The 25,092-nt window shown below is 40.2% G+C and overlaps 1 protein-coding gene across 2 annotated transcripts; it reads left to right on the top strand.

Annotated features, from left to right (window-relative positions):
* The first annotated feature begins 249 nt into the window (after nt 1–249).
* On the top strand, nt 250–25,092 carry LOC118730058 (cytochrome P450 4V2-like). 2 transcript variants are annotated; one of them, XM_045588936.1, is made up of 12 exons: nt 250–560; nt 7,500–7,612; nt 9,007–9,092; nt 9,831–10,021; nt 10,400–10,469; nt 11,775–11,901; nt 13,625–13,810; nt 16,277–16,379; nt 22,635–22,769; nt 22,856–23,035; nt 23,892–24,109; nt 24,166–25,092. In XM_045588936.1, the coding sequence occupies exons 1-11, from the start codon at nt 347–349 to the stop codon at nt 24,062–24,064; spliced, it is 1,578 nt and encodes a 525-aa protein (XP_045444892.1). In that variant the 5' UTR covers nt 250–346; the 3' UTR covers nt 24,065–24,109; nt 24,166–25,092. The 2 variants fall into 2 exon arrangements, with proteins under 2 accessions (XP_045444892.1, XP_036313641.1); XM_036457748.2 differs by having other exon boundaries at nt 23,892–25,092.

A 25,092-nucleotide genomic window follows, 5' to 3' on the forward strand; every position in this document is an offset into this window, starting at 1 on the left:
TTCCCCGCGCGCTCTGTGGGCGTCTGTCTGCACAATGACAACAGGGACTCTCTCCTCCCAGCCTGGGAGGCTCTGATGCGGTCCCCAGCGGGCAGGGCGGTCCCCGAGCGGGAAGTCCCGCTGCTGGGCGCCTGGGCTTGTGGCTGCAGGAGGAGGGAGAGGCCATTCGGTTTGGCGCCACCCCCATACCCCCCCATCCCAGCCCGCCACGCCCGCCCCGGAGAATTGCGGGACTCCTCCCAGGGCCCAGCACTTGAACTCCAGAGGCTGGACCACTCCCTGGCCCGAAGCTCCCGGTCCCAAAGTTCTGGGTCTCAGTCCCCGCGCGGAGCCCACCGCTGGAGCGATGACGACCGTCTGGCTGGTGCCCGTCGGGCAGAAGCTTCTGCTCTGGGGCGCGCTCAGCGCCCTCACCCTGGCAGGAGCCACCTTCATCCTGAGCTTCCTGCAGATCTTGGCGAGCTATGTGCATAATTGGCTGCAAATGAGACCCATCCCCACCGTTTCGGGTGCCTACCCCTTTGTGGGACACTCCCTGGTCCGGAAGCGAGGAGGGAAAGGTAAGGGGCTTGCAGGGATAACACAGGAGCACCCCCTGCTCCCCCGCCTGGAGCACTGGACTGGAGATGCAGGCTGCTGGGTGAGGGGCGCCTCTATCACCCCCTGGATAATGGGTCCCCACTTCTCTCCAGTTTTCATTACATATAAGTGCAGTGTTTCTAAACGCCTGCCCTTCTGCCTTTTCTCTTCTCATTTTCCCAAGTCCTGGCTGCTGCTGTCTTAAACCACCACCTCTAGCCCTAGCAGGCTTGGCTCAGTGGATAGAGCTTCAGCCTGAGGACTGAAGAGTCTGGGGTTTGATTCCTGTGAAGGGTTTTTGCCTTGGTTGCAGGCTCCATCCCCAGGGAGGTGGGGGTGGGGGTTGGTTGGGGGGGGGGCGCTGATATGCAGGAGGCAGCTGATCAATGATTCTCTCTCATTATTGATGTTTCTAGCTCTGAAATCAATAAAAATATATTTAATAAGAAAAACAAAAACAACAACAACAAAACCACCTGTTTTTCTTCTGTTAAAGTCCTAAAAGCGGACACAACTTATAAGTTAGTCTCTCTCTCTCTCTCTCTCTCTCTCTCTCTCTCTCTCTCTCTCTCTCTCTCTCTCTCTCTCATTTCTCTCTCTCTCTCTCTCTCTCTGCAAATAAGGGACAAGTAACGCACTTGAGAACAGAGCCTCTCCCTCCAGAAATCACAAGACTTGACCACAACTTGCATTCCTCCTTGGCCCTGCTGTGGAGGTTACATAACAACAATGAATTATGATGTTATTCTTCAAGGCCTGTTTCAAAAGTCGCACAGCAAGTTTCAGAAATCGTATTTGTTAAAGAGTGAGTCTTTTTTTTAATTGAAATCATCTTTTGAAGAGATAGCTTTACCTTATGTTATGATAGGGGTAGAGGGATCACTTTGAGTTAGAAAGCTCTTAAAAGTCCCTGATATTTGGATCCCACATGAGGGAGGGAGATTTAGATCTTAACACTTCATCTTCGTGGCTATAGAAGTTGAGATACCCAGAACTGAAAAGATTTGCCCCAAATGATATATATATTTAAAATATATTTTATTGATTTTTTTTTAGAGAGGAAGGGAGAGGGACAGAGAGTTAGAAACATGGATCAGCTGCATCTTGCACACCCCCTACTGGGAATGTGCCCCAACAAGGTACATGCCCTTGACTGAAATCGAACCCAGGATCCTTGAGTCCACAGGCCAAGGCTCTATCCACTGAGCCAAACCAGTTAAGGCCAAATAATATTTTTTAAATGAGCCCAGAACTAGAATCCAATCAGCCCTTAGCTTATTGAATAAGTTTTATAGACTGAACATCATTTCCAAATCTTAAAGGATTATTTCTTTTCCACTTTCCTTTCTCCAAATGAAAATAATGCTGTCATTTCAACTTCACGGGGAATACATGAGGCCTCATGGGAGAGTGTCACCAAAACATAAAAAATGTTTCTGGCAGAAGAAACCCAAGGAAACCTTTAACCAACCAAACATTAATGCGACTAATGTTGCAAGTGATGCAGCACATTTTGATATATGAAAACCACATTTGTAAAAATCATCATGGTGAACGCTAATGGCAGAGCTAATCTTCCCTCCTACCCAAAGGCAATAATATGAAAAAACAATGGTGTAGAAATATAGGCCCCTCTTGTATGTGTGTATATCTATCTATCTATCTATCTATCTATCTATCTATCAACAATATACTTAAGAAATCTCATCATAGTCTATTGGGGAATTTTTCTAGAAATTGAAATCTCTGGTGAATAAGATCCATTTCAAAACAAATGTGTGTTATTGGACTCTAAAAGCAGCAGTATTCAACCTGTGGGTCACGACCCCTTTGGTGGTTGAATGACCCTTTCACAGGGGTTGCCTAAGCTAGCCTGTATATCAGATATTTACATTATGATTCATAACAGTAGCAAAATTATGAAGTAGCAACAGAAATAATTTTATGTTTGGGGGGGTCACCACAACATGAGGAACTGTATTAAAGGGTTGTGGCATTAGGAAGGTTGAGAACCAGTGCTTTAAAGTAATTCTCATTATAGTTACTTCTAGAGAGAAGAGAATGATAACACATCTTCCTCACGGGGACTTTTTAATGCATCAACAACTACAGGATCTGGACCTAAGACCAACCTTTGCCCCTTTCTGCTTGTAATCAAATTGTTTGATGCTGCAACCTTTGCGGAGGAGTTCAGGATCTGAAGGAGGGGCCAATGCACAAATGAAAATACTACACAAGAAATATGAATTTAGAAGGCATGGAGGCCAGAGGGAGACCTCTCTTTTGAGAGGTACAGGAACTTCTGGGTCCAGTTTGATTTGATTCACTGTAATACATTTTTGCTCTTTAGACATGCAAACAGGCAGGTCAAAGGTAAAGTTTGGTTAAATAGTATAGTTATTATCAGATTAAATAATTGCCTTACCCCTTGAGCCCACAGCAGGGCAATATAATGTTTACTTTCAGCCCTGTTGAACACCAAAGTCCATTGGCCTTTCAACATGTCTTGTTGCATTAATATGCTAACTACTGTTGGTTTTAGCCTCTGGCAGTTTGACTTTGACAAGTAGTTTAAAACTCTTTACTTTATAGTGTGTAACCCTTTACTTGTAAAAGTCACTATAGTACAGTCACTTTGAGGATTTAATTTCATGCGAGCATTTTCTAGACCATTGTCCAGAACGTGGTTTGAGTCCATTTTTTTCATTGTTAATCATGCACCTATTTGAGGCCCTCCTTTGTGCCCAGCATTGAGCTCAGCAAAATTGGGCAAAGCACAACATTTAGAGGTGTATTTCTCATCCTCAGTACCCTTGTGTCTTATACAAGCAGCCGTGCCTTTCGTTGTGTGGGTACCATCAGCATTCTGGCCTCAGAAGAGTCACATGGAGAATTGCAACTGACTCCCTGTTGAACTCCATCTTTTGCTTCTCCAGTCTTTTTGTGAGCACCTGTCTTCCCCAGCTGCTCCCTGCCATGGGGCCCACCTGAGGCCTTCCAACCACGGGTGTCGATTTCCCTGTCTCCTCTGCCAGACCAGACCAAGGCAGTGGGTTATGGCCATGCATGCTACATACATTTTGACACTGTTGATGGGATCTAGCTTCTTTCATAGCAGTTTAGCCAATGGTTTGACCGGAAGGCATTTTGAATTGACATGATGTAATGGGGAAGATGGCACAGTGTGTATGTGTGGGTGCCTGGGGTACAGAGCCAGGCCTGTATTTACCAGCGCTGTGCTATTGTGCAATGACTCAGCTGAGCACAACTTCCTCAGCTATTCACTGACTTCTGTAATAGTGTTTCTCATCTGACTGTGGTGAGGCATAAAGACATAGGCATCAGAAACCCTTAGCTCTGCTCTGATGTTTAATCACCTCCCACAGCAAGTAAATATGTTGGAATTAATGTTAGCCATTTAAAAGATTCATTATTGGGTGTTGAGGTGCCCAAATGTGCATACGCTTTAAACAATTATTCCTGTTTCTTCATCGACATGTGTAATGCACATCCCTGTGCTTTAGCCTCTCTCCCACTGCACTTTGAGCAGCGTGCCCTGAAGCCCAGGGGTGGGGGAGCTGAGGGATGGGAGAAGGAGCAGGGGTAGTTGAGTATGTGAACAAGTATTGGCACAAAAAAAGAGCTGGGAAGTTTAATAGTTGTTTTTTATTCCATGTCAATTTGTCTGTGGGGCCCAAATTCCCATTTAAAACAACCTCAGGTGCCATCTGTATTAGTAGCCTCACAGTGCTGTGGGCATTAGTCCTGCTGCTGACATGGGGCATTCCCTTTGCTTAGAAAAGCCTGGGTACCACATGCCTCCCAGCCAGTGTGCTGGGTTAATTCCAAGACTTTCCTCACTACTTCAGTGTTGTTGGGATTACTGGTCACCATTTCCCCACACCTGATACAAGGACCAGCCATAAACCAGGACCCGAGCCCCTAACACTGGCTGCATGGAATTCCACCCCAGAAGCTTCCTACATCCTTGGACTAGAATCCCAAGTTCTCCACAGATCCCACACACCTCAGTGTTATCGTCCTAAAATATAGCTCTGTGGTTCTAGTACTCCTCAGAAACTGTCAGATATTGCCTAGAGCAGTGTTTTTCAACCTTTTTTGCGCAAAGGCACACTTGTTTCATGAAAAAAAATCACGAGGCACACCACCATTAGAAAATGTTAAAAAATTTAACTCTGTGCCTATATTGACTATATATAAAGTAATTCTCTTGAATAGGAATCAAATAAACACAAAGAAAGTATTTTATAATTACTTTATTATGAAATATTAAGTAAACAAAATAGTGAAAAATTATAAAATTCTTGTCTTGTCTGCACCTACGACACACCAGGCAACATCTGTGCCGCGGAACAGCGGTTGAAAAACGCTGGCCTAGAGACCATAAAGGAAAATCCAACTTCTTTAGCCTTGCAACACTCCAGGCTCATCTATCAATGTTATCATCCCATCCTGGGCTCTGGCTAAGCCTATAGGCAATTCTCAGACCTCCCTGACTCTGCTCAGCTATTTCTGCTGCTTGGTTTACCCTCACTGCCTTTTTCTTCCTATGAAAAGCCAACTCATTCCTTTGTACTCAAAAGCCATCTCTTTCTTGGAATTTCTCTGGTCCTTTCAATGCAAATAGATAACTTGTCAGGCTTAACCTTCTAATTTAGCACCCATTTCATTTGACCTGATACTGTGATTAGTACCACAGTGACCATCTCCTATGATAATAAATTCCTGAGAGTAGGGATCTGGTCTTTGGTGGTACATGTTCCTTGCCTGTGGAATGCATGTGTGAGCATGTTGTGTTTTCAAGAAGTAAGGTACTTCCGTCATATTCATTCTTCTATCTGGACATGGCATAGGAAACTGATTTGATTGATTACCAACTTTCTCTATCTAACCCCTACAGTTTCCTCAGTGCTTTTCAGTAATTATTTTTAGCTTAATTATTCTTTAAAAAATATATTCTATTGATTTTTTACAGAGAGGAAGGGAGAGAGATAGAGAGTCAGAAACATCGATGAGAGAGAAACACCGACCAGCTGCCTCCTGCACACCCCCACCAGGATGTGCCTGCAACCAATGTACATGCCCTTGACGAGAACAGAATCTGGGACCTCTCAGTCCGCAGATGGACACTCTGTCCACTGAACCAAACCAGTTTTGGCTCATTTATCACTCATAATTAAATTAGCTTAATGATTCTTTCTTATATTCACTATGACAATGTTCCATATTTTTGTCACATTCCCAAGTCCAATTTTTTTCCTATATCCAAGAAAATGTAGACATAGAGCATCCTATATAATAAAAGGCTAATATGAAAATCAACCAAATGGTGGAATGACTGGTCACTATGACTACTATGGGCAAATACTCAACACAGGAGCTGCCCCCTGGTGGTTAGTGTGCTCGACAGGTCAGTGCTGCTCAGCCAGGAGATGGGCTCACAAGAGTTGGACATCCCCTGAGACCTCCCAGACTGAGGGGCACAGACCAGCAGAAAGACGCCCCCCCTTCCAGGTGCATGAGTTTCATGCACTGGGCCTCTAGTTATTTATATATTATATGTGGTTTACAGGCTGGGCACTCCTTCTCGCAACCCAAGCAGAGGCCCTGGTATCTGGGATTTATTTATCTTCTATAATTGAAGCTTTGTAGCCATTAGCAGAAGCCAAGGCAGGCCAGGGCAGAAGGAAAGCTTGGTTTTCTCCATCACCGGGGGCAACTCAAGCCTCCTGTTCTCTCCAGCTCCGTAGCTGCTGCCATTTTTGTTGGGATTTACTTAACTTCTATAATTGAAACTTTGTAGTCTTGAGTGGAGACCTGGGCCTGCCAGGGCAGGTGGAAAGCTTGGCTTCCTCTATCGCCTGGTAAACCCAAGCATCTTGCTCTCTCTGTGTCTACAGCCATCTTGGTTGGGTTAATTTGCACACCCACTGCTGATTGGCTGGTGAGCATGGCTTTTGTGTGTAGTGGAGATATAGTCAATTTGCACATTACTCTTTTATTAGATATGATATAAGTTAAATCAGAATGTTTTTTACCTTGTCTGTCTTATTTCATGTAATGTAATACTCTTCAGATTCATTCATTTTATCACAAATGACAATATTTTTATCTTTAAAAAATATTTTTTATTGATTTCAGAGTGAAAGAGAGCAGGAGAGAGAGAGAGAAACATCAGTGAAGAGAGAGAATCATCAATTGGATGTCTTCTGCATGCTCCACACACATGGGGGTCGAGCCTGCAACCCAAGCATATGGCCAGGCCAGGTCAATGCTCAACCACTGAGCCATGCCAGCTGGGCCAATATTGTCCTATCTTTTTTATCCATGCATCCTCTGATAGGCATCTAAGGTTGTTTCCATGTGCTGGCTATTGCAAGTTATGCTGCAATTAATATTGGGGTGCATATATCTTTTTGAAATAGTGTTTTCATGTTCTTCAGATAAATACCCAGAAGAGGAATTGCTGGATCATATGGTAGCTCTGATCTCAATTTGTTGAGGAGCTTCCATACTGTTTTAGAGGGGGTAAAAGGGAAGCATCTATCTGCCAGGGCTGGAGAGCTGGGACAGGTTTCCCTTCCGATGGAAGCGGAGCCTGAAGCAGGTCAGGAGAAACTGAACACCCTCAGTGCTCTTGGGAGGCATGTCATAAGGTCACCACAAACACCCACAGTGCTTGGCACTTCTCAGTTAACCAAGTTGTTGCACATACATCACTTATAATTAAATTAGCCTCATAATTCATGCACTAATAATTTAGTAAGGACACCTGTGTGGTTTAGCTTCAAGATGTGAAAGACCTGGGAGATATTGAATGAGTTGACCAAAATAAAAAGAGTAAGAAACCAAAAATGCCACAGTAAGAAACTTATTTAAAATTAAATATTTTCTCCTAGAGTTTTTCCAGGCACTGATTAATTGCACTGAAGAAAACAGAGATGTGCCAATGCTAAAACTCTGGTTTGGCACAGTACCAGCAATAGTCATGTATAAGGCCGAAACTATAGAGGTGAGTCCATGGTGACTGTGATCAATATTCCACTGTATATTTGGTGGTGCGAGAATCTCATCAGAATAAACAGAAAATACATGTCCTTATATTTAATTGAATTCAATACAATGAGGATTCCATTAAATATCTATAGCTGTGAAGGTGCCATTTAGTGTTTTCCAGATATAGTCTGAGTTCTGGGAAGAGTAGCAGCTTCTACATGTCTATACACATTTGGTGTTAAGAAATATATTTGTCCTCCTTTTTTGGAAAGTCTTCAGTTGAACAGAACCATAAATATCAATAGATTATTCTGTAAACTGAGCTCATATCATCTGCCAGGTACTGTTTCAAGGCTACAGAAATATAAGACTAATAAAATGTAAGTGTTTCCCTTAAGATGTTAAGTAACCATTATACTTTTATTATTTCAAGTTAATTTTTAAAAATAGAACACTAATCTGATATTGATGGGGAAGATGTTACTAATTCACACTATGAAATTACTCCTAAAAATTGTTTACCTTTCTTTTCCTTATTATCATGATATTGGGGGTATGATCTTATGGTTTGATGACAAAGGATTTGAGTCAGGAAGTAAAAATGGGATAAAAGGATCTTCTCTTGATGGAGCAAAATTAACAGCAGAATTTCCTAGGCTTGTTGGGCTTGGATACATCTTTCTTACTCATTGTGGTAAAACTCTTAGTGTCTCTGGTACCACACTGCAGAATCTACTGGCCCAGAGGAGACAGCGAGAGGGCCACATACGGGGTTTCAGCCATTGCTGGCCCAATATGAGTGGGCTTAGTACATGAGGATAGAGATCTATCCAAAGCAGGGAACTGCAGCAAGAAGCCTGAGAAACATTTTGTGCATATGCTCTTCCCTTCTGCTTTACTTTGACTCCAGGCAACCTAACTATACCCATGGTCCCCAGTGCCACCTATGCCCTGGAGACACTCAAATGTGTACCCAGTATAAGCCTTAATCCTGAGCTGCATACCTGCTTTCAGACTATGGCAACTTGAATGCCTCCAAATCAACATGCCTGATCATGATCTTATGATTTCCATCTCCCTAAATGTGGTCATCCTTTGATTCACCCACCTTCTCTTCCCTCACTCCTACCCTCAATAAACAACTCCATGTGGCTCCTAATTCATGGCAGGAGTCAGGGAATTCTCTTGGACATTTTCCTTTTAGTTAACTCCAGCTAGTCTCCAAGAGTGAGTGACAGTTGTACGCTCCAAACTCTAATTGAATTTCTTTGAGTCATCGTAATGAAAACGAACCACAACCAAGTGATTGTTATGAAACGTTACTTTAGAAAGTAGTTGTGTTCTAGTCCAGTATTCTTATAATTAAGGCAGCTTTAATATCTTTATCTCTTTCTTTTCTCTCTTTCTAAGGTAATTTTAACTAGCTCAAAGCAAATTGACAAGTCTTATCTGTACACCTTTCTAAAACCATGGCTTGGCCTAGGACTTCTTACAAGGTAAGTCAGTATAAATTGGTAAACCTGTCTTGTGTCAGTCACTGACAAGAGGTGGTTTTCAAGAATGTGCTGTCAGGTAGTAAGGAGAAGCTGAAAAGGTTGGGTGATAATGGATCTCTGAGACACAGAAACCCAGGGTGTAGAGTAATCTCCAGCCATGGTATTCAATGATGATGATCAGCATTGTTCCAAGGAGAGTTAGAAATTCCCAATGTATAAAGGGAGTGCGGCACAGGAGAGTTTTGAGCAGGGAAATCTTGAAAATTCAATGAAAAAGGCAGTCATCCTCAGAGAAGTAAGGGGAGCACAGTAACCTCGGTCCTCGCGCTGCCATTCAGCAGCAGGACCCCATGAACTGAGAAGGAGAAAGCAGGACTTCCACGGAGACTTTGGAGACTTGGGAGATGTTAGGATCAAAGTAGACTCAAGGAGCTCCTTAATCTTCAGAGGCTGAGGTTGGAAAAAGGAGGGAACCTTCTAATTTTTGGAAACTCAGAACTTAGAAATCCAGGAAAATTCTTAAAATTTTCAATTTTGATGAGTGCTCTTTTAAATATTAGTAATATAGAAGGATATCTAAAATATGCCCATTCTGTAACTGTATATGAATCTCCCCTTAACATTCTGACCAAAGCATTTGGGAATCTGTGGATTAAGGAGAATTTGTTGTCTTGACTATGCCTTATTTGTTTTGGATGTTACTTTTCTCTTCTTTGTAACCATGTCTTGTATTTCTAGTACTGGAAACAAATGGCGCTCCAGGAGAAAAATGTTAACACCGTCTTTCCATTTTACCATTCTGGAAGAGTTCTTAGATGTCATGAATGAACAAGCCAACATATTGGTTAATAAGCTTGAAAAACATGTTGACGGAGAAAAATTTAACTGCTTTTTTTACATCACACTTTGTGCCTTAGATATCATCTGTGGTAAGTCTCATTGATTTGTTTCTAGAGCTAGGTGAAAACAGAAAATGGCCCAAATAGAAAATAAGACTTCACTGGGAAGACAAATGAAAGGGTTAGACAGGATATTGTTTTCTTTGGGGTGGTCCTTTCACTAAATTAGACTCCTAAGAAGCAGTGCCCACTGCTAGGGCTTTGAGTAGAGCCAACCTGCCAGGAAGGTCAGAGGGAAAGAGGAGTAGGAGTAGGGAGTAGGAGAAACAAGAGGTGCAAGAGTAAAAGGGGAAAGGAACAATTCTAAAACATAGAAGAATTTATGTCTTTTTTCAAGTGTTTGCTACTGGAAAATAAACAGAAGGCATGTGCAAGAACTGAATGATTGCTTCTCATCATATTTTGCAGAAACAGCTATGGGCAAGAATATTGATGCTCAGAATAATGATGATTCTGAGTATGTCCGTGCAGTTTATAGGTAAACGGAGTCCTTTTAATTATTTTTAAAATTGTTATTGATTCAAGCTTTATAAAATACCACTAATAACTTTTTGTCTGTGTTGTATCTTTTTCATTGTTTCACAATGAAATATTGTACTAAAAATCAACCTAATCACTTATGCATGTATTATATTTTAACAGTAGGGGATTTATTCTACAAACTATGGCCTACCCAGGCTATGTTATAATTTTTAATAATTATTTTATGATATATTGAGAAATTATATTATGACTAATGATAAGATAATGATAAAAACAATATTTTTAGCATGATAAGTTCTAGGTATAAAATTATTCACTATAAAACCTTGTAGATATTATTTCAGAATGTTAGCTATGATATTGTTTTGTGTTATGTGCTCCCCTCTCTTGTTTTTTCAAGTTGTTATTAATTCTTTCTTCTCATATTTTCTGCACTGAATATGTATTATTTTTTAATTGAAATAGTCATATTTACTTTGAAAAATTGCTGGTATTATTTAACTATTAAAATTCAGGACCAGGGTTTGATTTGAGGAATTCTGTCTTTAAATCCACTGCCCATTTCATTTTTATACATATTAGTATATATAATCTGCCACTCATTACACAAGATACTGACTAGTTTTATAGTGGTCTACCGAACAGAATAAGAGGGAGACAAGCATCAAAACAAATAAGTGTATACTTATAAACTATAATAATTGCTTAGAAAGAAAAAATAAAGTCGATATTCTAGAAGAAAACAGCAATAGGACCCACAGATTGAGTGACCTGAAAAGGCCACTCTGCAGAATTGACCTAGAAGCTGCTCTCAAAGGAGGGCATCATGTCTAGGTATTCCTGTTCCATCACAGGAAATGTTGAGGGGGGGGGGGACTCAGGACAGGGATGTGACAGAGGGCACTTTCCTGGAGAAGAGGACAGCCAGAGGAGTGATCAAGCAAATGTGTGGACATCAAACAGGCAGATCTCATCCCACCCTGTGGTATAAGAGCTACAGGCAGCTCGGGGAGGTCCAGAACTCCTCTGGAGAAATAGGAGAGATCAGATGGCCATCTAGTGAGGATGTTTTATAATGGAATCTTCATTCCTCTAAAGAGCCCATTTAATTCTTAAGCTTCCTTGGATGTGTAATAACCCATGTCTTCACTGTTGAGTATAAAGCATAGAGTTCTTAGTAGCTACTAAGACAATTATCATGGTTGCCACACATTACCCTCATGGAGATCAGGCACCAAATAGGTACATTAGCAATGCACATTTTGATATATCAGCTGATACATTTGCATCCTGTTTATAGGATGAGTGATTTGCTACATCGAAGAATGAGGACCTTTTGGCTCTGGCAAGACTTTTTGTACCTTTTGTTTAAAGATGGATGGGAGCACAAAAGGAATCTAAAGATCTTACATGATTTTACCAACAATGTAAGTCCTCATTTTATTTTATTGTGGACAAGCATACATAACATAAAATTTATCATAATAGCCATTTTAAGTGTACCAGTCTATGGCATTAGGAGCATTAACAATGTTGTGCAACTCCTACTACTATCACTTTCTAGAACTTTTATAAGTGCATGACTTCTATGTTTGTTAACAGAGCCAGTCATTAATGTTCCCTCATGGGGGAGTTTAGTCTACTGGGGAGGTTGTCTATAAATAAATAATTACAAAATGTAATATCAGCTGTGGTAGTTTATTATCAAACTGGGTGCTATGCTAAGATAATAAAGGCACAGGGATCTGTGTTATAAGAATACTCAGAAAAGTGTTTGGATTAGGCAATGATTTTCAAAGACAAAGGGCCTTTATGGCAGTATCTTAAACTGGAAAAGATAAAAAGTAACTAGATATTACTATTTAATTTGTAATGACAAGGAAATAGTAATGTTCTGGAAATTGTTCGTCTTTGTATTAAAAATTTATGAAAAGGCAAACTTTAATAGAAAATATGCATTATAATTTCAATATACTGATAAACATACCAAAGTAATTATATTTACTCTTCGCTGTAAATTTTAGTTTTCAATATGATGGCATTGCTTCCTGACAATGAGGTTCTGCCTTCACCAACAGATCAAGTGATAGAGTCCCTAGGTGTTAGATGAATGAGATGTTGGAGTGAGCTGCCTGGCAAGAGGTGAAAGGTGAACAGTTTGTATTTTATAGGTATAATTACACTTGTCTTCATATTTCATGCATTAATACCAGTATCAATGATGAATGAATTCCAGATTGGATGGATAATATTAAAAATTGCATACTGAGTGCCAGGCACCAGGGTTTCCACCAAGAAGCAAAGAGAGGACACAGTGCTTTTCTTTACTGAACTTGGGATCTGTTCATTCAAAGCAAAAGAAGGTTTAGACAATTGCCTGAAAGGAGGAAAAAGTTGAAATGTGTAACCAAATTAAGCTCAGGGGCCTTCATTCTTTTACTTACTCAATACATACCTGATGGACATTTCTAAAATGTCAAGCAGTGCTCTAAAGGTTGGAAATATATGAATGAATAAAGACAAATTTGCTGCTACACTGCAGTTGGAGGAGAAAGCCACTAAATAACAAATACAATGCCAGGTGGTAAGTGAAATGGAAAAAAGGTAAAGCAGGCTTAGGAAGAGAGTGAGTGCCAGGGACTAGGGTAGCAGTGACCCTGACAGTGTGACCATGGGCAGCAGAAATCTCAGACTAAAGAGGAAGCTAGTCATGCTGGCTTCTGAGGCAAGAGCATTCTAGGCAGAAGGAATGGTAGCATACAAGGTAAATCTGTTCTCCAATACAGCACGTAACTAGAGTGATCTATAATTAGTCTATCATATAATGATTGTGTTCTCTCCACCACCCAACCTTTTCTCATGAGCTCTTTCAACTCTCTAAGACCCTATTCATGAGACTACTACTCTACTCCCATGTTGGAAAGACTATAAAAATAGTTGTTGGAAATGATGTATTACTCCCTATAAATATTCACAGAAAGCTTTACTATTTTTTCTCTCACAAAAACCTAAGTTCCTGTTGACTGAGACAGAACAGGAAAGGCTTAGGAAAAAAATCAGTTAAAGAAGCTGGTATAGTTTCACAGGAAAATGGACTATTGAGCCATATCAAATTTCACACAAAAGCATGTGATCATTTAAATCAAACAGGTCATCCATGAACGGGCCAATGAACTAAAGAGAGAAGAAGAACGTACAAGTGATGACAAGGGCAAGACCCCTTCCAACAGAAAACGCAAGGCTTTTCTCGATCTGCTCTTAAATGTGGTGGATGATGAAGGGAACAAGCTAGACCATGAGGCCATTCGAGAAGAAGTGGACACTTTCATGTTTGAGGTATTTTGCGTTGTCGTGTTAGTATCAGGTATCCTCATTAAACAAATTACAGTTCCTGTTACATAACAAGAAATTTTTTTTTTTTTAAATTTTGATGAGAGTTAAAAATGTTAAAGGTGAAGAAAGAGCCAACAGTAATATTTAGACATGTTTAAGCATTTCATAGTCAAATTAGAAAGAACATGAAATAGCAAGCATTATTTGTAGCTACCTTTTAGAATATGTTGGATTCCTTGGCATAAGAGATGATCTGTTCTCAATTTATTTTTAACTTAAAAAGATAATTCATTTATAGGAATTCTTTAAAAAAGTTTTTAACATTTAAAAAAAAAAAGTCTGATCACATTTTGAAGTAGCTTGTTCTAACTGATGAAGACTCATTATACTATAGTTAGTAATTACAAAGTTTAAGACCCAAATTAAATACCAGATGAACTTTCTTCTTCAGATAAAGCTGTAGACTTGTATGAGTTCTTTTCTTCCCAACATCAGAGAAGTTTTCTGTCATTTCTTCAAACAGGCTTTCTTTTTTTTTATTTAATTTTTTTTTCTTTTTTATTTTATTGATTTTTCACAGAGAGGAAGGGAGAGAGATAGAGAGCTAGAAACGTCGATGAGAGAGTAACATCGACCAGCTGCCTCTTGCACAACCCCTACCGGGGATGTGCCCGCAACCAAGGTACATGCCCTTGACCGGAATCGAACCTGGGACCCTTCAGCCCGCAGACCGACGCTCTACCGCTGAGCCAAACCGGTCTCGTCAAATAGGCTTTCTATTCCTTGCTTCACTTCGTCTCCATCTGGCCCCCCTATTATACAGATGTTGTTTCCTACTCACACACCCATCTCCTCCTTCCCTCTGAGAAGGAACAATCTGTTCCTTGCTTCTATGTCTATTCCAGGCCCTTTATGCTCCTGGTCTGCCAGATTCTTGCCCTGCGCAGTTCCGCCAATGCACTTGTTGGCTCTGTGCTTTGTGTTTGCTGCCTTTGGATAGAAGACAAAATAAATCAGGAAGTTCATTTTCAAATTCAGGAGAAGCTATTAAAATTGTTAGGAAGAGCACTTCCTCTATAATTTTGCTAAACAACTCAGTGACATGGGCCAGCTTTTGTCAGAGTCCAGAGTCATTTCTGTACATAAATTCCAAGGATTTGAAAATACAATCATGCCAACATCAGAGACTTATAAATACATTTTCTCAAAATTGCAGAAAAGTCCTTAACAATTCCACTTAGGAGCTAAAACAAGTCCTTTAGAGACATCTTCCCAGGAGAGGAAATATTACAATGGTCACTTGTGTTGCTAAGGGTAAATGGACCAGTAAGAATTATTATCTTTTATTTTTCAAGTACTTTTATTTTTTTCCTGAAGAACTTATCAGTTTGCATATGGAGTGTCCTGGTGAGGTGAGGACAGGAAATGAGGGGCTGATGCCTAAAGACACTGAATGGACAGAAAATAAGATCGTCCAGTTGTCACCATCAGTATTGGAGCTGGAGTCTCCGCACCCCACATCCTCCATGCTCCCTGAGATGAAGAGTGCGGACTCTACTTTGTCATCAGAAATGCCAAGGCCCTATTCTTGCCTCCACTTCCTATGAAGCTGTTGGGCCTGGGAAAGTCATTTAGCATCTTTTGGGAATTAGTTTGTCACCTCTAAAATGTCAACAGCAGTATCAAGTATCCCATGGAGAGTTAAAAAAAATGTGTATTTTAATTGATTTCAGAAAAATATATTTTTATTGAAGGGAGAGGGAGAGACAGAATCATCAATGATGAGAGAGAATTAATGATTGGCTGCCTCCTGCATGCCCCTACTGGGGTTCGAGCCCACAACCAGAGCATGCATTGTGACCAGGAATCCAACCATGACCTCCTGGTTCACAGGTCGATGCTCAAGCATTGAACCAGGCTAGATGTGCTCCCATAGGTTTTTTGTGAAGAATAATTGAGTTCTTTTCTACAAAATGTTTGGTATTTTGCCTCAAACTCAGCAAGGTTTAAGTGGGGCTATTTATCAACTTCTTGATGTGGAGACCAACTCAGAACTACCCATGTGCTCCCTGGTGTCCGGATAAAGCTGACCTTACAAGGGGGAGACAGTGGAGAAGTGCAGATCTGACCACTTGGCTCAGGAAAGTCACACTTTTATTTCCTCAAAAACAGTCCAACGCACAGAGTTCCCTTGGAAGGCCTCCTGATAGCCCAGCCCAGCCCATACTCTCACCAAGTATGTGACTCTGTCCTATTGAAATGTCCCTGTACCAGAGGCATCCCCTTTGAAGGAATTGTTTCATTGGTTTGTTCTTTACAGAGGTAAAATACTGTATGAAATTAACTTGTTCTGTCTGGGGTCATGTCACAGCTGTCAAATCCAGAGACAATTCAAAATAGAGCTAGCATCCGTAACCTTCTCAATAGAACTCTGTTTTTTAAGCTATTTCCCCCCCTCTTACATTGTAGGGCCATGACACAACTGCAGCTGGAATAAACTGGGTGGTGTATCTTTTGGGTTGTTATCCAGAAGTCCAGAAAAAAGTGCACAATGAACTGGACGAAGTGTTTGGTATGTATGGCCCCGTCACAGCTTTCACCAAAGGTCCCAAGTCACTGAAGCAAATGGCTTTCTTCCTCATAAAGAAAGTGCAGTCGGGGCTGTTCTAAAGACACTGTAATAAGCAGGAAGGCTGCCATGTGGGACCCCTTCCAGGCCTAATGTTCTTTCAAAACCTCACCCATTTGTTTACAGGCGCTTGCTGATTGCTTGGCTTGAGACTGCTCTGGGCCAGATGCTGAGGCTACTCAGATACATGTCCCTGTACTCAAGGATCTTGCTGCTTCATAGACAAAGCAGACACTGTGTAGAAAATACCAAGTCATGGCTGTGTGCTTGGGCAATATGAGGAAGGAAGGGCCTAAAGGAGAGCTTAGAGGAGAGGTGAAACTGGTTAGTGGGGTCCAGGAGAGCTGTTCCATATGTGATTGCTGTGGGTTAAGCTGATGGAACATAAATTATTTTGCACAAACAGTAACCTGTAGGTAAGGAGTCCTAGGCTGATGCCAATAGGGATGTTGGGAAAATACCATGCTTTCTCTTTTTTTTTCTCTGTCATTTTCATCTTTGTGGGTTTTGTTTTCTTGATCATTTTCTGGATCTCATATTTATCTTTAAGGCAAGAAGACGGGGGAGGAGGGGATGGAGGATTATATTAGTCTCCTTTGCCTGCGGGCACAGATACTGCAAACTGGGTGGCTTGGCACAATAGAAATTTATTCTCTTATTGTCCTGGACAGAAGGCCCAGATCAGTATCTCTGAGTTAAATAAATGTGTTGGCAAGGCTGTACTTTTTGGAAGTCTGAAGGAAAAATGCATTCCTTCTGGTGACTGCCAACATACCTTGGCTTATGGACTCATCATACAAATCTCTGTCTCTATCTTCACACGACCTTCTCTTCTGTGTGTGTGTGTCAAATCTCCCTCTGCTCTCTCTTATCAAGACAATTGTGATGGCATTTATGGCCCACCTGGATAATCACGATTATCTCTCCATTTTAAGATCCTTCATAAAATGTTCAAAAGCAACTTTTTCCCAAAAAAGTAATATTTAAACGCTCTAGGAATTAGGACCTGATATATTTGAGGGTCATGATCAACCTACCACAAAGGAACTGTGCATTGTGCCATCAACTTAAACCATTGTTTAATCAGATGTCATATGGCTTCCCACAGCTGGGAAAAGAAAGGTAAAGGTAAGTTAGTCAATCAACAAAGTTGTATCTAATGGATTTTCCTAGTGCAAAGTGAGAACAAATAATAAAGGAGAAGAGGAGGAGGTGGAAGGCATTCTGGGAAGAGAGGCTCCTGGTGCACAACGGCAGAGTAAAAAGGTGGCAGATAATAGTAAGCATTAAAGGAAAGGTGGAAATCAGCACATTTGTTAGAACCACTGAGAGGTGAAGTTGGAAAAGTAATTTTATGTCCAGATGGTGTGAAGACTAGATTTTCATATATAGATGGAAGACTGTATTTTGTAGAATGGAGACAATCTAAACTTCTGGGCTCTGTTTCTGTCACCATTTCATTTTTCTTGTTTCAAGTTGAATTTCTCTCAGATTGCCTCTGGGTAAATTGTGTATTCCAGAGAATGGGGTTCTTTTGGAGTGTGTTCCCATGCTTTTGTTTTTTACAATTTCTAGCCCAATGCTGGTGTCACAGTGCTTTTGGATCTCACATAAGTAGTGACACCATTTTTACTAGGATTTTTATTCTGCTGCTTTTCATGCTTTTTGCTAATTTCAACTCACTTCTCTTCTATCCCCAATATTATTCTAAAATTTTTTGAGCAACTGATCTTTGGGTATTGAGATGTTCAGTATTCATTCCTCTTTTTTATTTTATTCATTGAGGTAAACTTCACACTTAGTTTCATTATAATAAAGCAATTGGTACACTTTTAGTGTTTAATTGATCATTATCTTTTCTTTCCAGTAAAACAAACAAAATATTTTAAATAAACGGGAACAAGATTACAATAAAGAATGACGGTTCCCAATAAGATTCTGCAGGTCTGCTCTTCTCCCATTGTGTGGCAGGGCCCAGGCCATTATTAGGAGAGAATTTTATTTTAAAAGTATCATCTTAAACTGCAAGGAAGTCCAGTAGCATCACAACTAAACATACCAAAGGGGAAGCCTTGATGTCAAAATGCTACTTAACTAACCCAAATATCACCTTTGACCTTCTATAAACCCATTTTCTTTTTTTAGTTTTAAAAAATGTTCCATACAAGAGGAAGTAGACAGGTGTACGTTGGTAAATGCTAACTGTCCCCCTTCACAGAGACGCAGTGTAATCTGTGTGTGCAATGTACAGAGAAAGGAGGGAAAAAGCTAGAATTCTGTGCACTGCTTCAGGGGCTGAGCCTCCAGCCTCCAGCGGAGCAATGTAAGCAAAAGTTTTTTCTTTCCCAGGGAGCACAGGGACATTGATTTCTTATAGTGTTTGTTGAGTCGAAAGGGATAAAAGTTAATTTGGATTTGTATGCGTGTATCTATCCCTTAGCAATGGACACAGACACCAGTGGGTGAGAGCATGCGTGGGGGTGTAGAGAGGTAATGGGAGGATAAGAACACATGTATAATAGCTTAATCAATAAAGAAAAAAAAATTGCGGGGTAAAAATACTGTTAAAATTTTTTTAAAAAGTGAATTTGGAACAGAAAGCATTAGAGATTCTTTTCCCACTGTATTCCGATCAAGGTAATTCCCCCAAATAAATTGGAACAAGGATGTAAGGGAGAGAAAAGGCAAGAGCAGAATGACTGAGCCTAAGACTAAAGCAAAACACAAAACAAAAAACCCAGACTGTAACTTGCTCCTAGTGATTGGGGAAACTATTAAAAAGGTTGGAATCCATCAGTGTTCCTTAGTCATCTTCTCCTTCATCCTCATCAGATTCTTCGTTGGTAGCTTTCAATCCTCTTCCTCTCCCCCTCCATCACCTTCTTCTCTTCTCCTTCCCCTTCTTCATCTTCCATATCAGGAGGCAAGTAGTAATGAATTGGATTTTGGCAAACACCACCTTGGAAGATCTCTCCACCTTATCTGCACCTGCATCAGAGTGGCCATAAACCACATTTTTGGTTCTCAGCCTCTTCCTGCTGGCTTTATCCTGCAGTGCATTTGAACATTTCATCAAATCCTTTCCAGATATTTCAGTGGACTTGAAAATGCATCATGGCTTGTGCTCCAATGAAATTCTTTGGGTGCACTTATTTTCCAAGGAAGAGTATTCATTGAAATGAAAAGCTGTTCTGTGACCTGATTTATTACTTTTCAATTCTGTGCTTCAACTCTGGTAAAATAATCCAGTCCATTTCCATCCATCTCTCCAAGCAGTGCAGGCATAGAGATGGTTGCAAATGTTTATTGAAAATTTGGGATTTGGGTTATCAATTTCTACCTCTTCTGAAAAACAATGGTAGGCAAAATTGGTTATATTGTTGATCTTCAGGATCTTCTCACTGGCTTTTTCATTGAGTTGGTCTGTATCATTTATTGCTTCCTCAAAATGTTTGGTTGCTTCCTTCTGTGTTTTTTCTCCTATTGTCAGGTTCAAGTAGCCATTTGGATTTCTTTTATTTTTAAAATTTAATAAATCTTTATTGTTCAGATTATTACAATTGTTCCTCTTCTTCCTCCCATATCAATCCCCATCCCCACATAGCTCCCACTCTACCCTCTCTTTATGTCCTCTCCCACTGTCCTCATCCATTTTTTTCCAGTCTCTTCCTGTAACTCCCACACCTCTTCCTCCCTTAGAATTATCAATCCACTCCCTTTCTATGCCCCTGATTCTATTATATTTATTCTATTATATTATATTTACCAGTTTATTCTGTTCATCAGATCTTTTATTCACTTGATTTTAGATTCACTTGTTGATAGATATATATTTGTTGTTCATAATTTTTATCTTTATCTTTTTCTTCTTCTTTTTAGAGAATACCTTTCAGCATTTTATATAATACTGGTTTGGTGGTGATGCACTCCTTTAGCATTTTCTTATCTGTAAAGCTCTTTATCTGACCTTAAATTCTGAATGATAGCTTTGCTTGGTAGAGTAATCTTGGTTGTAGGTTCTTGCTATCCATTATTTTGAATATTTATTGCCACTCCTATCTGGCCTGCATAGTTTCTGTTGAGAAATCAGCTGACAATCATATGGGTGCTCCCTTGTAGGTAATTAACTGTTTTTCTATTGCTGCTTTTAATATTCTCTCTTTGTCTCTTGCCCTTGGCATTTTAATTATGATGTGTCTTGGTGTGGTCCTCTTTGGATTCCTTTTGTTTGGGGTTCTGTTTGCTTCCTGGACTTGTCAGTCTATGTGTTTCACCAGGTAGGGGAAGTTTCTGTCATTTCTTCAAATAGGTTTTCAATATCTTGCTCTCTCTCTGCTTCTGGCACTCCCATAATTCAGATGTTGGTACATTTCAAGTTGTCCCAGAGGCTCCTTACATTATCTTAAAATTTTTGGATTATTTTTTCTTGTTGCTTTTTCTGTTGAGTGTTTTTTACTTCTTTGTATTTCAAATCTTTGACTTTATTCTTGCAATCCTCTAGTCTGCTGTCAGATCTCTGTATAATATTTTTTGTTTCAGTCAGTGTATTCTTAATTTCTACTTGGTCCTTTTTCATATCCTCAAGGGTCTCACTAAATTTATCAGCCTTTTCTAGAAAATTCTTGAAAAATTTATAACAGTGGTTTTGAACTCTATATCCAGTTGTTTGCTTTCCTCTATTTCTTTCATTTGTGATCTGTTTCTTTGTCTCAGCATTTTCACAGCTTACCTGAGTTGGTAGTGTAGCTTTGCGTGTTAGGTGTCCTATAGGGCCCAGTGGCTCAGCCTGAGGGAGACACTCTTTGTACACCTCTTGTGGGCTGTGTGCATAGTCTTATTGTAGTTAAGCCTTGATTTTTATTGGTATCACTGGGAGGAATTGACCTCCAGGTCAATTGGCTGTGAGGACCAGCTGTTTATGCAGGGTGAACTTCTGTGCTGGAGACACCCTTATGAGACAAGACTTGCAAAATTGCAAAAGCCTCTGTGCTCAGCTTAGATGGGGCAGAGACTCAGGGAGGAACAGACTGCCATGGTTTCCTGTCAGCCCTGCCCTATGAGGCCCCTGGGTCTCAGCATCCCGTGGTAATCACTGCAAGCACCTCTGAGAGATGCTGCCAGACAGTCCATTTGTTCCCCGCATGAGTCTGGGTTCCCAGAGTCTTGACCGGAACTGGAGTTCAGCGCAGTCAGGAGCTTCCCTCTCCCTCCTACTTGAGAAAGTCAGACATGCACTCAGCAATCAGTTCTCTCCATGCATGTGCCTCCGGATCTCTGCCTTCTCAGCTCCTCTGAGTCTCAGTGTGCTTTTCTATTTTCTTGATAGTCCAGATTCACCCTTTATGAATATGGGTCCCCAAGATCTTGCCTGGAACTGGAGTTCAGTGCAATCAGGATCTTCTGTCTCCCTCCCACTGGAGAAAGCCAGCCACGCTCTCAGCCGCCAGTCCTCTCTGTGCATACATCTCTGTACCTCAGCTTTTTGCAGCTCATCTGATTCTCAATGCGGTTTTCCTTTCCTTCTAGTTGTAGAATTTCCACTCAGCAGCTTTCCTGTGGTTCTGGATGGTGTCTGTTTTGTCTTTTAGTTTTAGTTTTGAAATTGTTGTGCAAAACAGAAATTTAGGTGTTTACCTATGCTTTCATCTTGGTTTCTCTCCGGATTTCCTTTTGAAGTGGGAATGGAGGGCGTTTGGGGGGCAGGTTATTGGGAGAGTCCAAGAATCAGACCCAGGAGAAGATACACTACTGGAAGTGGCTCTGAGAATTCTAATTTAATGTTTTAAACATTACTTTCATGCAATTACAGTGTTATGTATCTGCCACCTCTATCTAATTCCAACCTATTTCAGTAGCCTAACGGAAACCCTGCACCATTAATCTGCCAATCTCCATTCCTCTTCCTCCAGCCACTGGCAGCACCTCATTTACACGTGGTCTTTTAGACTTATTTACTCTGAGTATTTCCTCTAAATTTAATGATACAACATGTGACTTTTTGTACCTTTTTCTTTCTTTTTTATTTAGCATTATTATCTCATTTTATTTTGATTATCTATACTATTAAGAATTTTACTTTAGCTGTTGGTATTTAACATTCACTGTATTGATGTTATAATATATTCTTTTTTGATGTCTTATTTGCCAAACCCAAATAATTCTTTCATTTATTTTATTTCATGTATTTACTTTGACCAGGGAGTTCTGATCGCCCTGCTACCTTAGAAGACCTGAAGAAACTTAAATACCTGGAGTGTGTTATTAAGGAGACCCTTCGTATTTTTCCTTCTGTGCCTTTCATAGGCCGTGAACTTAATGAAGATTGTGATGTTGGTGAGAATTATTTCATGAAAGTGGTGGGGAGAGTGGACTTTTCTGTGTGTCTCTGTTCTCATGACATTTCAACTGTCTCATGACAGGGGGATACAAAATCATGAAAGGCTCTCAAATACTCATCATTACCTACGCACTGCATAGAGACACAAAGTACTTCCCAAACCCTGAGGAGTTCAAGCCAGAGCGGTTCTCTCCTGAGAATTCCACGGGACGCCATCCATACGCATATGTGCCCTTCTCTGCTGGACCCAGAAACTGTATAGGTTTGTATCCATCAGAATCGTTTGACCTTTTGGAAAGGGGTTTCTCACAATAATGTCTTTGAGATGTAGTGTCTCAGATCCAAGTCTGTTAAAATATTGGTTGTTTTATTTTTTTCTCCAGTTTACTATGACTGTCATAAAGTATATAAGTTTTCTAGGGCTGCTGTAACAAAGCACCACAGACTGGGTAGATAAAATGACAGAATTTTATTTTCTCACAATTCTAGAGGCCAGAAGTCCAAAATCAAGGTGTCAGCAGGGCTGGTTTCTTCTGAGGCCTCTCTCCTTGGCTTATAGATGGATGTCTTTTTCTTGTGTCTTCACGTAGTTTATTCCTCTGTGTGTGTGTGTGTGTGTGTGTGTGTGTATGTGTGTGTGGTGTGTGTGGGTGTTTCTTATTAACCCTATTCAAGGATATATTTTTTATTGATTTTTAGTGAGAGTGGGAAAAATTGATGTGAGAGAAACATTGATTGGTTGCCTCCCTTACATGACATTTTATTGTTTATGTAAATGCAGGCATTGGTGCAATGAGGCCTGGTAACTCTATAGTAAACTACATGAAAGGTCCAGGAGGAGAGCATTCTAGAGCAGTGGTTCTCATGCTTCAACAAGTCCAGGATTCATCTGGGTGCTGTGTGGGCTGGATTCTTTGTCCTCAAAACTATTCAGATGCCCTGGGTGGGAGCAGGGAAGGGAACTCAAGAATCTTTATTATTAGGAAGCATCCTGAGTGATACTGGTTCCCCCAGGGCCTACTGTGAAAATCTAGCATCACTTGCTTCCTCTGATAGAACTTGTTCTTTCTCCCATTTGAGATAGATCTGTAATAAATTCATGTTATTTACATTTGAAGGTCAGAGGTTTGCCATGATGGAAGAAAAGGTCCTTGTTTCATGCATCCTGAGGCATTTTTGGGTCGAATCCACCCAGAAAAGAGAAGAACTTGGTCTGGCAGGAGAGCTGATTCTTCGTCCTTCTAATGGCATCTGGATCAAGTTGAAGAGGAGAAATGCAGAAGCATCCTAACTGTGCTATTAGGCTGTGCCTTAGTAGGAATAAGGTCTTTCTTTAAGAGAAACTTTGTATTTACAATGTGCAGATCATGAATTTAATAGTCTTAATCACTACACCTAATTTTTTCTTATCCCCATTTACCTTGGGGTCAAGTCTACCAAAGAGAGAGTTTTTATAGTTTCATCACCACCATTATCTTACCCTTGGTCTTAATCACAAAAGGCAAGTTAACTGATGTCCATTAAATAAACATACATTTCTCAACAGAGGGATCCATAGGCCAATTCATTTTTAATCAACAGACCCAAATTTGAGGTTCCCAAAATTTTTAAGGTATTCTTATTGAACACAAATATACATATATACATGTATAATTGAAAAGTATATATACATAAATACTTAAGCTTGAGCTTAGGTTTTAAAAATTATATCAGTTTCATCAGTTTTGAGAATCATTATGATGATGATACTTTTCAGATTTTATCAAGAAGAGCAGATCCTTTATAACTGACTCAAATGTTCTGTTCCTATTTCCCTTTTAACCGTGTACTTATGGCCTTCATTTCATTTCATTCTACATAACTTCACAATTACCTTTACACATCAGATATTACCGGGAGAGTTTCCTCTTGATCTCCAGTCCCTCATAATGGCTTTTGGAGCTGGAAGCACCTTAAACCTTATTAGATTATACTCCTTTTCATTTGAAGGGGATAAGATCAATCAGGAGTAAGTTTCTATCCAAAGTCATACCACCAGTGGGTGTCAGGGCTGGAAATAGATAGAAGTCTAAACACTAAAGCTCTACTACAATATGCTAATGCTTTATGAAACTCAGACCTGTAACTGTGTGTATCATTAGAATACAGATCTAGAATTCTCCCATCATTAAGGAGAAGAGATGCCACACATGTATAGTAATCCAGCACTTGGTTTAGGGTGAAACTTCTGGGAAATTCAATTCTCCAGAACATACCTATCAAACTGGTAACTGACACAATTCCCTAAATTTTAATTCCATCTTTACTCCCTCAGTGACT

This window comes from Pipistrellus kuhlii, unplaced genomic scaffold, assembly GCF_014108245.1.
Source record: "Pipistrellus kuhlii isolate mPipKuh1 unplaced genomic scaffold, mPipKuh1.p scaffold_m20_p_3, whole genome shotgun sequence".
Taxonomy (NCBI): Eukaryota; Metazoa; Chordata; class Mammalia; order Chiroptera; family Vespertilionidae; genus Pipistrellus; species Pipistrellus kuhlii.